Source organism: Mustela nivalis (genome assembly GCF_964662115.1).
Source record: "Mustela nivalis genome assembly, chromosome: 6".
In the NCBI taxonomy this organism is placed as follows: Eukaryota; Metazoa; Chordata; class Mammalia; order Carnivora; family Mustelidae; genus Mustela; species Mustela nivalis.
In genome coordinates this window covers 16,631,205-16,644,874 of record NC_139025.1, presented here as the reverse complement: position 1 = coordinate 16,644,874, position 13,670 = coordinate 16,631,205, and the positions used below count along the sequence as shown (strand labels likewise).

General features: G+C 43.6%; 1 protein-coding gene across 50 annotated transcripts in view; it reads right to left on the bottom strand.

Annotated features, from left to right (window-relative positions):
* TTLL5 (tubulin tyrosine ligase like 5) overlaps positions 1 to 13,670 on the bottom strand; it is a 285,101-nt gene that overhangs the window by 80,168 nt on the left and 191,263 nt on the right. For all 50 annotated transcript variants that reach the window (XR_014312440.1, XR_014312441.1, XR_014312442.1 and 47 more), the window contains one exon: positions 6,415 to 6,610. Coding sequence is in view for 26 of the 50 variants with exons in the window: in XM_082733575.1 (XP_082589701.1) it covers positions 6,415 to 6,610 (196 nt within the window). In the remaining 24 variants the exon portion in view is untranslated. The remainder of the gene's footprint in view (positions 1 to 6,414; positions 6,611 to 13,670) is intronic.

Here is a 13,670-nt window from a genome sequence, read left to right as displayed (position 1 = left end):
GGAAAATGTCTAGACCTGGGTTTACGTATGTTCAGCAGACCTTCTTTTTTATGACAGTGTATATGATGGATGAATGCTAGCAGAATAGTCAGGATACCTGCAGAGGACTTTTCAAATACAGTTTTATAGGTATCAGTAAGTACACTGGTGAATGTATGAACTGCAACTTAAAATTTATGTAATCATACACATAAATTAATACATATATATGTGTGTATATGTGTGTATAAAATATACACGAACGCTTCCATATGTCATCAGGGTGGTCGCACACAGTGTGACAGTCTAGAGGCTGGAGGCTGTGTCTGCAGGCATACTTGGGGTAAAAGACCTGGTTTTTTATTTATTGCTTACATGACCCTGAGAAAGTCACCTTAAGTGATGATCTGTTTTTTTTGTCTGTAAAATGGGGCTATGAAGAGGATTCAACGTGATGATGCAGGTGAAGTCCCAGTCCAGTGCCTGACCCGTGGTAACACCCTGAGAAATCTAATCCTCACGATATGTACTGATACACATTATCCTGTCCTTAGCAGACATCAGCAAAGTGCGGACCGGAGAAGTCTGAACAGCCTGTCCCACACATGGGCTGGATAGAAGCAAGATTTAAATGCTAGATTATCTGACTCTAAAGCCTGTCCAGGGGGCCCATTTCCCGAACAGCTAAATGTAGTTTTACGTGTACCATTTCACATGTTTTCAACGTATTTTTATTAGGTAAGAAGAACAGAGTTTGGCTTGGCAAAAATCTACTAAATCAAACGGTTCTACGAAAATCAATCAATCATCGCCATCATCTAGAAATTGAGTGTTGTATGAGTTCCTGATAAAAGTCAGAAGGAAGACCAAAACACAACAAAACACCCAACAAAACAAACCGGCAGTAGGCTATGACATGCTCCAGGAACTTAAGCACACGCACACAAGTTCTTCCTCCTGAATAGCTCCAGTCTAATCCTGCTCCAGGACACTCTGTTAGAAGGACGGAGAAAGACTCCCCCCGCACAGTCAGCCTGTTTGCTTGCTCTCTTTGTGCCATGCTGAGGAGCCAGCGTGTTATTGCTGGCTGCCTGGAAAAGCCAGGGTGCCTGCTGAATTTCTTTCTTTGCCCTCCCCCACAAAACAAACACACAGCAGCTGAAGGCTTGGAGAAACAGTATTCACTCCTGTAGGGGGGCAGAATTTTTCTAGACACGTGCAGTGGACTTTTAGGAGCAGTATAACAAGCCTTGGCTGGGCGTATATGGGGATCCTTTCCACACCTGTGGGGTTGTGCATGGGCACACGTGCCATTAGCCAAAAGTCCATTACAAATGGCCCTCAAGACGTACTCGATGCTGAAAGACCCTTTGGTGTGCACCCAGAGCCCCCCAGCCCCCACACTTGTTCCAGGAACATGAGTTCCTGTTGGCCCTTACTGATCTGGTCAGTCCGGCAAGAGAGAGCACAGTGGGCAGGGGGAAGTAGAAGCCCGATGGGGCGGAAGGATGAAAGGAGTTCGGGAGGCAGTTTTCTGCTACCCCGAGCTACCTCACTAGGTTCAAAATGAAGTCTACTAAAAACGGAACTGCTCTGGCTAGAGGGTGCAACCAGTGAAAAACGAAGATTTTTAAATATTTAAGACCCCCCCTCTCTCTCCTCTGTTGTTAAAAGAAACTTCAGCAATTCTGCCTTGGCCATCAAAATGTCCTTAATTTTTCTGCTTTTGGGGCTTTTTTTTTTTCAGTCTGGATGAGGCGGAGAAGAGAGTGGGAGGGAAGGAGAGGGGGCTGGGAGCAGAAGTTTAACAAAGGATCACTTTAACAGAAACTACTGAGTAATCGCTCTGTCCCGGGCCAAGAATAACATCAGCTCAATGTCGGCAATTAGAATCAGGTCAGTTGGGCCTCACAGCCGGTGCGGCCCTCCTCGCAGCCCCCCAGCACGAGGGCTACTCATGCTGATGTCACCAGCAGTCGCTGCTGCCCGAGAAAAGTCCCCCGATGCAGCTGAAAGAAAAGTGTTCTAGCCTTCTCCTTCAGGGGCAGGAAGCCGGAATGAGAAGGAAGGGGGAAGCAATGAGTGTAAACCAGAGAAAAGACGCACACTGGGATAGATCAACACATAATGGATTCATTTCACCACCCCGGGCCGACTTCTGTCACGTCTCCAACCAGCCTGACAGTCCTGTGACATAAATGAATATATGTGAAGCACGGGGAACAGTGCTGGGGCCACAGTGCTTACTGAGTGTTGGCTATCACTATCAAAAACAAAGAGGGAGGGGCGCCTGGGCGGCTCAGTGGGTTAAATCCTCTGCCTTCGGCTCAGGTCATGATCCCGGGGTCCTGGGATCGAGCCCCACATCAGGCTCTCTGCCTGCCAGGGAGCCTGCTTCCTCCTCTCTCTCTGCCTGCCTCTCTGCCTACTTGTGATCTCTGTCTGTCAAATAAATAAATAAAAATTAAAAAACAAAAACCCAAAAAACAAAGAGGGAGGAATCTGTCCCCTTACTTATCTTCTAGCCACCATAAAACTTGCAGCCGGAGCAGTGATCGCTGAGCAAAATGTACCCTGATAAGAAAAGTGTACACGACAGTTCTCAAGTTTGGAAAACTTATTTATAAGGAGACTGTGGCAGATGGAGTGCACAAGATGGAAACAAAGTTCCTATAAAACAATGAGTGCCTGAAATTTTATAAGGGCAACACTAAGTTTTAACATTTTTGGTCACCCTGCCAAAGGACAGAAAAGAAGTCACTGAAGAGGAGATGTTTGTAATCGCTTTCCCTCTAGCTCAATGGTTCTCCAAGTGTGGTCCCCCAAAGACAAACATTGGCTTTACCTGGGGAAAAGGTTAGAACTGGAAATAACTGAGCCTCATTCCCAAACTTACTGAATCAGAAATGGGTTGGGGGTAGCGATCGGTGTTTTAACAGGCCCTCCAAGAGGTTCTGTTGTCCATAATCGGGGGTCCACAAACTAGGGCTTGTTAGACAAATCCGGCCTGTTGCCCGTTTCTAATAAATAAATTTTCATAGGAGAATAGCCACACTCACTCATTTCCATACTGTCTACGGCTGTTTCCGTTCTACCGTGGCAAAGCTGAGTAGTGGCCAGAGACTCTATGGACTACGAAGCCTTAAGTATTTACTATCTGGCCATTTACAAAAAAGAGTTTACTGACCCCTGTCTGACTTAGGATGATTTCTTCTTTAAAGCTGCTGGTTTTTGGGGTTCCTGGGTGGCTCAGTGGGTTAAGCCTCTGCTTTTGGCTCGGGTCATGATCTCAGGGTCCTGGGATCGAGCCCCATATCGAGCTCTCTGCTCAGGGGGGAGCCTGCGTTCCTCCCTCTCTCTCTGCCTGCCTCTCTGCCTACTTGTGATCTCTGTCAAATAAATAAATAAAATCTTAAAAAAAAAAAAACTGCTGGTTTTACTCATCAGTGTGTAAAAGTGCATGGTTTCCATTTTGCCTTACTTTGTTTATCCTGTTCTCTGTCAAATGGACTGGATCACATCTATTTCCTTGTTCCTCAGTCCCTGGAAATCCTGCCCATGGCTCTCAGTGACTTCCTCTCCAATGCCCTTGTTACAGTTCCGGTCTCACTCTTTCTTTTTAAAAAAGATTTTATATATTTATTTGACAGAGAGAAACACATCGAGAGAGGGAACACAAGCAGGGAGATGGGAGAGGGAGAAGCAGGCTTGCAGAGCAAGAAGCCCGATGTGGGACTCGATCCCAGGACCCCAGGATCATGACCTGAGCCGAAGGCAGATGCTTTAACGACTGAGCCACCCTGGTGCCCCTAGTTGAAGTGGATTCAGTGCATGACTCTTTCTCAGTTTATGAGTGCAATGCCAGACAGAGATGAAGATCAAACCTTATGCGGCATGAATGGTTAGAGATGTCCATTTCCGAACACATCCTGAATCAGTTTCCCTTCTTGAAATCAATACCTTTAATAAGCTGGCTACCTAAGTGCAGAAAGGGATGGAGAACTTCCTCTATGTGTAATGCAAGAAAGGTTGCATGATGTTTCCCAAAAATATTTTTAGGGAATCACTATGAAAGCCACAGTCCATGCATAAAATCAATATAATTCGATACGCTACAGTACAATAGAATAGAAAGCCCCCTTTAATGACCCGATCCACAGGTATTTCTTATGGCTGAATGTTAAGTAAATTAGATTCCAATTCTACCCTCAAACAGACAATTAACCAAATTGTTACTTATATCAATGGCTATGGATACTTCAGAAGAATGAATCCAAAATATAAGGAGTTCATCAGAGAAACCACCTCTGTTAACCCAAGGGCAGAAACACAGAGAATGCAAAGCAGGCTTCCATCAACTATGGGGTGATCATTATAATGGCTGAGTCTAGCACAGTCATAAGGTAGGCTAGAAAAAGAGGCTTAAAATCTAGGGGACATTTAATATCTTATTTGCCATTTTCTTAGTTATAAACTCTTCAAGCTATGAATTTAGTTTCTTTAGCTCTCCCATAGTCCCAGAACCTCACCCCGACTCATTTTTACCTAAATCAGCTATGGGTTCGAAGAACAGAGGGAAGAAACAAATGGTGTTATAAACATATATAAAATTATGATGAATGATTTTCTGTTCCCTCTCCAGGAGACACGAGATAACTCCCTTCTTGGGAGTTCTAACTCCTCCCTAAGACAGATACTCTGACAGATTCTAAAAAACATGTTTTCCATATACTTCATAGTTCAGTGAAACTAAACCAGTATAATCCTCACTGGAAAAAAAAAAATCCACACAAGAAGAGCAGTACTCTGAATTTTCAAAGGAATGTGAGTCACTGGAAGTTAATCAAAAGAATGAGAAGGGCTTTTACATGAAGCAGTTTCTAAAAGTGGAAATCAGTATAATGGTCTCTCTTTCCCCCAAACTTCAGTGCCCTACAATCACTTTAAAAATCATCACCATTTCAAGGTATGGAAGCATGAAAAGGGCCCAACTGTCTAGATTCATTAGATCATCGATTATGCTCACGTAAGGGACATAAGGCTGTTTCTGAGACCTCTGCTGTCCAGGATCTGATTAAGCTGGCATTCTCAAGCACCCTGAATGATGAGAAGTTCAGAAGTTCACAAGGTTTAAGAAATTAAATAGATTTTAAAAAATCTAAGATACACATTTATATCTACAGTTCTGAAATGTAAACTGCCTATCCCAAGGACTTTCTAAATGAGGACAGAGGGCAGTGTGGTGATCAAAATGAGATGCTACATTCCAGGCTTCCCAGGTAAGGAGTATGGATTTTCCTCCAGTAAAAATGACCTACCGAACTACTTCATAACTACTGACACTTGCAATTTTTCATATATTACACTGAGTTAATATAATATAGAGAGTACACCAGCATAGAAAGAGATGAGCATGTAGTGAATGAAATCAAAATAATAAAATGTCTGGATCTGGACAACAGCTGAAAAGGTTAAGTAGACACAGAGAGCATAATGGTAACTGCTTTATTTAGAGGAGAAGTAAAAACTTTGGGAAATGCTGCCTTAGCCTTTGAGTGAATATTAATTTTGCACAAACTAATGTATACTATGCACTACATGTTTATAAGAGCAAATAGAAGAAATTAAACGGATATGTTTCTTCAAGTAACCAGATAAAAGGGCAGCTCATAGAATCAGCACTGATTTAGCCCAAAACAACATGTAGAACATTGTAATTGATTCTAATGATAACCCTGAAATCATCAAGAAAAAGTTAATGCTATAAGGGCTGAATTTTTGTGAAGTCCTTTCCCTGTAATTTGGGCCCCACTGACACACTAGTACCATGCACTTACACAGCTCGCTCGTGCATACCCTCAGGAGTTTCTGTCACTGTAGGAAACCAATGTTTCACAGCTTTTGTGTACTGTCAAACCAGAAGACCAAAAGCCAAACTTACGTCCATTTCCAATGAGAAGAACTTGAAACATTATTTATACCTTGAAAATTCTGATACGTCATGAAGGATTAACGTGTGCTTATGTGAACCAAGTGTGTAATCATAAGGGAGTAGCACATTTAGAAAAAAAAAAATGCTTCAAAGGCTAATTCTTAGGAAGATGGAAAGTAGCTCCTTTGGGAGCTTACTGAATTACCACCATGCAACAGAAAGGGGAAACGCTCAAGAGATTTCTAAAGAAAAAATAGTCAAAGGAACGAAAACATCAAAACTGGATCCGTGTTACATCCCAGCGAAGCCAACATCATGGCTTCAGAACATTTCTTCCGTTAGAGGAGACTCTCTGTGAGTTGTCCAAGCCATGGTGGTGTTGGTCAACCCTGGGGAAAGTGTCCCTACCTTTCCCACTGATCTTACTCCACCCCTGCACACCCACCCCCGACCCCCTCTTAGAAGGACGATACTAGCGTGTGGGAAAGCCGTATCTGAATTACCTGGTGCCGGGCTCGACTCTGGTCCAGAAGCTGCCGGGACTGAAGTTTCTGTTGTTCAAGCTGCTGCAGGGCAAAGTGGAGTTGGTAGCTGCCCGCTGTGGGGTGGTACTTGTGCTGCGGGACCACCCCTGTAGCCTTGCTATACGCGCTGTTTTCTACCTCTCCCTCCCAGGCAAAGCCACCTGTTTGAAGGCTCCTGGAGAGAAAAGAAAGCAGATTTCTTAAGAGAGGTTGTAGGAACAACGTTAACGGAAAAGAGAAGCATCACAGGTGGGTTTTTTTTTTTTTCCTGCGTAGAGCCAGGCACAGTGCGGGATTACAAATCTACTTGTGTGATAAATGATCTGATTCGCCCACTGAACTGGAGCTCTGTGAAGACAAAGTCAGGGTCAGCTCTGCTCTCCGTTCTAGTCGTAGCACTGATCCCGAGGCCTGGCACATTCTCTGGTGTACAGTATCTGGTGAAGGTTAAATAATGTATCTGGTGAAGGTTAAATAAAGAAAATAGTCCCTTCAGTTACCCTGTGATGTCCACAGGGCTCCCGAGAGGAGCCGGGAGCTTCCGGTACAGGATGGCAAGCTAAATGTCAGGGAGGGACAGAGGCGTAGTCATCTCCTCTAAAATCAACTTCAAATATATAGGGGTGAATTATACAGAATTCATGGTTTTTCTTAACCACCCATTAGTGAGCTCATGCATCCCTCATGGGATAAAATAACTGGTCTGAGAAGATTCTTTTTTCATTATTCTAAATTTACCTCAATGGAGTCCCCGACCAAGCTGAGGTTTAGCCCGTGCGTCTGAAGAAGGTGAAGGGCTGGCGGCCTTTGGGACTGTTCAGTACCCACGCTAGGCTCTTTATTATATACTCTGACTTTCTTTGTTGCCCAGATTCCAAAGTTCTAGATTCTGGTGACCATGTCTGTGTATACCCCAGCTGAAGTCTTCATAACTGCAGGCCTACACTTGCCCTCTCAGTCTGTTTCTTCCAAGCAGAAAAGCCCCCATTTATACCACTCCATACCCATTAGGATGGCGACTATTAAAAACAAAACAAATAGAAAAAAACAAATGCTGGCCAGCGTGAGGAAACACCGGAACTCCTATGCATTGCTGGTGGGCACGTGAAATGGTGTAGCTCCTATAGAAAACATGCCGGCAGTTCCTCAGAAAGCTAAACACAGAGCTGCCATGTGATCCAGCAATTCCCCCCCGCACCCAGGTACGTACCCCAAAGAGGGGCCTTAAACACTTGTACACCAATGTTCACAGCAGCATTATTCCCAACAGCCAAAAGGTGAACACATCAACAGGTGAATGAATAAACAAAATGTGGTCTATACATACAATGAAATATTACCCTTAAAAAAGAAAGAAATATTGACATGTTACAACATGGATGAACCCCGCAGACATCATACTACGTGAAATAGGTCTATCACGAAAGGACCGAAGTTGCATGATTTCACTTTTGTCAGGTCCCTAGGTGAGTTACGTTCATAGAAACAGAAAGTAGAATGGTGGTTGCTGGGTCTGGGGAGATAGGAGAATTGTGAGTTACTGTTCAGTGGGTACTGAGTTTTAAATTTGGGATGACAAGAAAGTTCTGGAATGGATGATGGGGACGCCTGCACGAACTGTGAATGTACTATATGTCACTGAATTTATACGCTTAAAAATGGTAAATTTTAGGTTGTATGTATTTCCTTACTGTTTTTAAAAAAGGTCCCCATTAATTTTTAGAACAGTCTTACCTGGCAGCCCTTTTCTCTCATTTTTGGTTCTCCTCTGGACCTTCTTCAACAAACCTGTGCTTTGTTTTGTTTCCTTTTTGAAGTACAGTGACCAGGAAATTGTACACAGAAAAAACAAGAAGAACTTCCTAGTCAACAATCTTACCCAACTGGGGCTTACAGAAGGACACTGTGCCGAACTGAAGAGAAGTAGTCATAGTGATTTAAATCATCCGGCCGCCATTTCCTCTGCAGATTGCCTTCGGCATTAGGGGCCGTTTCAATGGCAGAGAGGCAGCAACACTGGGGTTATGCTGACCTTCCTGAGGCCTGACCTACAGGGCACCTAGTTCTTTACAGCCTGATCCCTAATGACCCCAACAGGGCCCTGGGGAAAGGACCAAGGTGGAACGTCTGCTGAGTCCAGGAGCCCAGGCTTCTCTCTCGTCCGTTCCTCCCACATTACTTCATCCGTTCAGGGGTCTGTTTTGGTTTCTCTGCCTCTCTCGAAGGGATTTCCAAATACCCAGCTAAGGGAAAGTCTGTGTAATGTATTCTGAAGTCCACGGATGAAGGGTTTACTCCTCACATACTCTCACCTCTGACAGGTCACCTCCTCCCACAGTTTGGCTCCCCTAGTTCAGTGGCACAATTACATGCTTTCGGCTAATCTTCTCAGAGAACACTACCAAAAAGCTCAGAGCTTCTTTATGAATTTTTCTGAGTATGACATCTGATCTTCAGGGATCCCTCAGTGCAGGCTGTTCTGCACTGCAGGATCCTTCCCAAGGGACTTCGGAGATACAGAGCCGTGTGGCGACCAGTGACTGAACAGAAGTAAGTACCTAAATACGCAAGTGAAATGTTCCCATTTATTCCACAAAGTGGTGAGTGGGAGTCGAACAGGAGTTACAGGGGGAGGAAAGGAAGAGCCAGAGGAAGCTGGTATCTCTCTTCTCATTAGTAAGGGAAGAGAAGAGCTTAGTGAAGAGAATATACAAGAAACAAGTGAGCCCCTCGGGGAACTGCGCAGGCTCCGAGTGGAAGGGGTGGTGGAGAAAGGCATCAGGTAGAACCGACAGAAGGGAGGAGGCAGGAGTGTGTGGGGGGGTCCACTGAACGAGTGAGCACACGGAAAGAGACAGATGGAACAGTAGGAACGGCCTGGCTGAATAACTTTGAGATTTCCATCAAATAGGGCAGATACTCAAATTTAGAATGAAACTATTATTTGGATAACTGCACCGAAAGTCAGAAAATGCATCAATTGCGATTCTACTTCCATTTCTGGCTTGATGGTTATAGAAGTTTCTAGCCATGAGTAGCCATCTAGACTCAGGAATTAGATAGTAAAGGGTTTTTGTAACTATGTTACAGTTATTATGTCAAGATTCATCTCACTGGCAGGCTAGATGGGTTTTGTTTCCTAAAAGTGGCTTATTAATGCCCTCTTGTTGTACACTGGAAATCAGCAATGAGGCCCTCTTATACAAAAATGATCAGGGATAGATTCTTAGGTGTGTGTCCACAAAGCAGGGGTCTGTGAGTGTCAAGGGTAGGACAGAGAATAAGAGAAGGTCATATAAGACTACATATAAGAGGTCTGTCCATCCAACTGTACATATAGTGTACAGACTGCAGTATCATAAACTTTTACAATAAAAGCTGTTTTTAATCGCCATCAGTAGCCTAAGCCCAGTCTCCAAATCACAAAAGAAAGTTTCTCAAACAAGTAGAAACTTTTACCAGAGGCAGGAATTTTTAGAGTGCACCCGGGTAGGGGCAGGAGTGCTCAGCTGTGCAAGGCAATGTGGTGGGAAACTTGCTTGCATGGAGTGATGCTGGTGGTATCCAGGCCATGACATCTCACAATTAAAACACAAGCCTCTGGAGTTTGTAATATGCAAGTTCTACAGCGACTGACTCAGAAGTCAGGTGCACTCTCATTTGCACTTTACCTGAGATTACATACCCTTGTATTCCCTTCTACAGCATCGAATAGTTTCCATTTCCAGCCAAAATCCATCCTGACCCTTGATTCATTGTAGTCTACTAGCAATATATTTTCTACCGCCATCAAAATTTTGAGCTTTAATTATTCTCTCTGGTTTTTAGGTTATTCTTTGCTCAATACTAAAATATAATATGGTACATACTCCTGGCAAATAATGTCTAAGAGTTTTATATTACTTCTAGAACAGAGTAGAGACAGCCAAGAAAATTAGCTGTGGAAATGCTCCAAATGTCTAACATTTGACTCAAATTCAAAGATTCAAAAGCAAACTGTGCTGTATTTCACCTTTACTACTTATGTGGCTAATAGGCAACAATATGGCATATTTTTCTGAACATCACCTTCTCTCATTAGCCCGCTCATTTAGAACTTCATCTCCCTTTCTATATTACACTGTGGCATGGCAGAGCTGAGTGTTTCTGCATTTAACTCCAGCCAATACAGACTTTTTCCTCTGCTTTAATATGTTCCATCAAATGGATGTTGGTTGTAAGAAACTTCCAGGCACTAGTTTTTATAACGTGCTGGTTTTTAGCAAAGCAATCACCAGGCTTTCGGATCTTCTGAGACTGATGTGATGGTCCTACAGAGTGTGATCCCACAGTCCATGTCCCCAGCTGCCTCCACCCAGTCCCAGCAAGACTTGAGTTGCCAGATGTAAGGGAGGGTTGGGAAGTGTGTGGATGTAGAAGATATTAAGGAGAACAGAGGCTACGTTTTCTTTGTTTACAAATTCTCAGTCCCAAAGTAATCCCAGTACCTAGTGAGTGCCGCGAAGGAGCTGTAAATGCTGGACATCTTACAGATGAGAGCAAGGCCCCCAAGCAGAACAAAGCAGTGCGGGCCAGAATTAGAAAGCTTTGAGATCAGAAAGGCATCACGCAGGGTAGGTTAGGGACTTCTCTTGGCTTTAGGGGATGTTTCCAAGGACAAAATTAGAGTGATTCTGCATGGACTGTTGTGCTTCCCATCCCCAGTGCCTCCCAAGGCAGCTGGAATAGGGCCAGATTCATAACGACCACACAGGGAAAAACAAAGCAGGGAAGGGTCCTCTCCACTAGGGCCTGCATTACGCTAACTTCTCGGTGTCAACTGTTCTCATCTGTGACATGGGGCTAGGGCAGTAAGTCCCTATTTCAAGAGCTGTGTGGGTTCAAGAGCTAACAGAAGTGAAAGTACCGGCATTCTGGAAAGGCTCCAACAGCCTATCACCATCACGAATACTACGATTATTACTATTCTTCCCCCTACCAAACGATTCCATTTGACGGCTGCCCTACAGTCCTTCAAGGTAGTACACAGAAAACACGAATTCAGTCATTCACCTTCAGAGGATTCTGGGTTGCCAAGTTAGCACAACACAGCCATCAGCACAGTATTAGTTGTGAAGTCAACAGGGCACTGGCTTACTAAAAACTCTCCGCCCACTCAGTCTGTTTGACAATTACAGCAGAAAAGCTCTGCTGAACAGTATCCTCTAAAGGGTTATTACAATTGTGCTACAACTGCTGTATGCTGCGGGCCAGAACAGGTTATCTGGAAAGTGATGAATCTGCCTCCTCTTCAATCCACTAAACAGAGGGTGGAGGTTGGGGCAGAGGCACATATATCTTTTTATGCATTCAGTTTTCTGCTCAGATCTACTTCCTGCTCCTCCGTTAGAGCTGATCACCCCTGCTGTCTACTCTTTACTGGCAATCTCAGAAAAAGGACTGTTTATACCTTCCTGTCCTAACCTCCTCTCCAGGGTCTTTCAGCTGGACCTCCACCCATATAGAAAGGTGGCGACTGCCTTTTTCTGCTCTGGAGGGGGCTCCGCTGAGAGAGTCTGAGTGAGCTGCACAGACCTCTGGGACTCTCCTTCAAAACTCCTGAGCCCAAATGGAAGTCCTATTCTCCAGTCTCAGAAGTAGTGAACTAGAACCCTCCTGGTTTTTATATCGCTCCCTCATTCTCCATCCTGGATGTTACCTCTCCTGTAGTTAAATCAGAGGCAAAGCCCAAAAAATACTCCAAAGCATCTGTTGGACTTCTGCTTCTGAGTAAACTCTAGAAAGTTTTGAGACTGTCATTCCTACCTTAACACAAAGAACAAGCTGAATAAGCTGCTAAAACATTCTTACTTCAAACCCAACAAAATGCTGAGGATGTGCAGAAAACTTAATGGATGAAATTCCAGGATATGACAAGCCTTAAGCTTTCAGCCACAATGGACCCCTCGAAGGAGGGGGTATCTGCCACAGATAAGGGTTAAGGCACCACCACCTAACTTTTGACAAACTCAACCTGCTTGGGGGATGGTATGATATATTAGACTCCTTGTAGCCCAGCCACAGAGTGAGTCCTGTGGCCACCCACTAATTCTTTCACCAAGTGCATGGGGAGACTGAAGGCTGGAGATGGGGCAGGAGACAGACCCAAGTCCCTTTCAGTGAAACGTGTATATTATTCTTTGACCTTCACCAAAACTCAATAAGTAATAGTCTAAAAGTTAGTGGTAATATAGAATCTGAAACCAAATCAATGAACTTTTCATACTCTGTTGGTTTATCCTGCACTTTGAATGGATCTTTCTATTTATACAAGATTTTATAATGCATGCATTAGCCTTTAAGAGTAATGGTTCACTGAGTTATGCAGACCTTCCAAATGTTGACATACTTCATTATACAATATAAAAAAATTACATGAGTTAATATTACTCAATCACATCAGAAAAGTCTTCAAGTATTAGGAAGCTATCAAATCCATAATGGTGGATACAAGTTTTCCATAATTCTAATTTTTTTGTGAAAGCTAGAATTTTATCACTGACAACAAATACCATCAGTTGTTTTCCTGAAAGTGCTCAGTTCAGTTTATTTTTGAGAAAATACTTGCCAAACACCTAAATCTGAATAACCAGAGTTTGTCTACCAGTTGTTCTTTCAAGTGAAAATGTTTAATGAGAAAAGCAGCTAGTCTGGACTGTAATTCAGATAGTCCCACAAGTGCTTTTCCTTGAGACGACAATCACACAGGACACAGAAGTGTTCTCCATGTACTTCCTATTTTGTCAGACAGAACATGAAAAAGATGTGTAATCCAGAGTTGAGATTTCATAATTATTATTGCATAACAAGGATTTTCTTAAGTAGCACTGGCATTTCTCTTGTAACTACAAATGCTCTCGTGGTAAAACTTACCATGATTACTACTATAGTTTGGTGCCACGGCCTTAATTTGTACTAAGGCATGAGGAGTTTTATAAAAACACCATTGTTTTTGCACCATGTGCAAATGCCAACATAGTGAAAAAGGCAAAAAATGTCTTAGCGCTACAATGGAAAACATTTTGACTCTATTGGCTTCCTCAAAGAGTCTTGAGGACCAACCCCCTGCCCTTCCCCACCCCCACACACACCCAGAAGAGCACTTTGTGAACCACAAACCTGTTGCAATAGAGTCGGGACAGGGGAGAAGAGAGAGTGCGACTGGAAAAGGACTCCCCAGCTACTCGAAAAGCTGA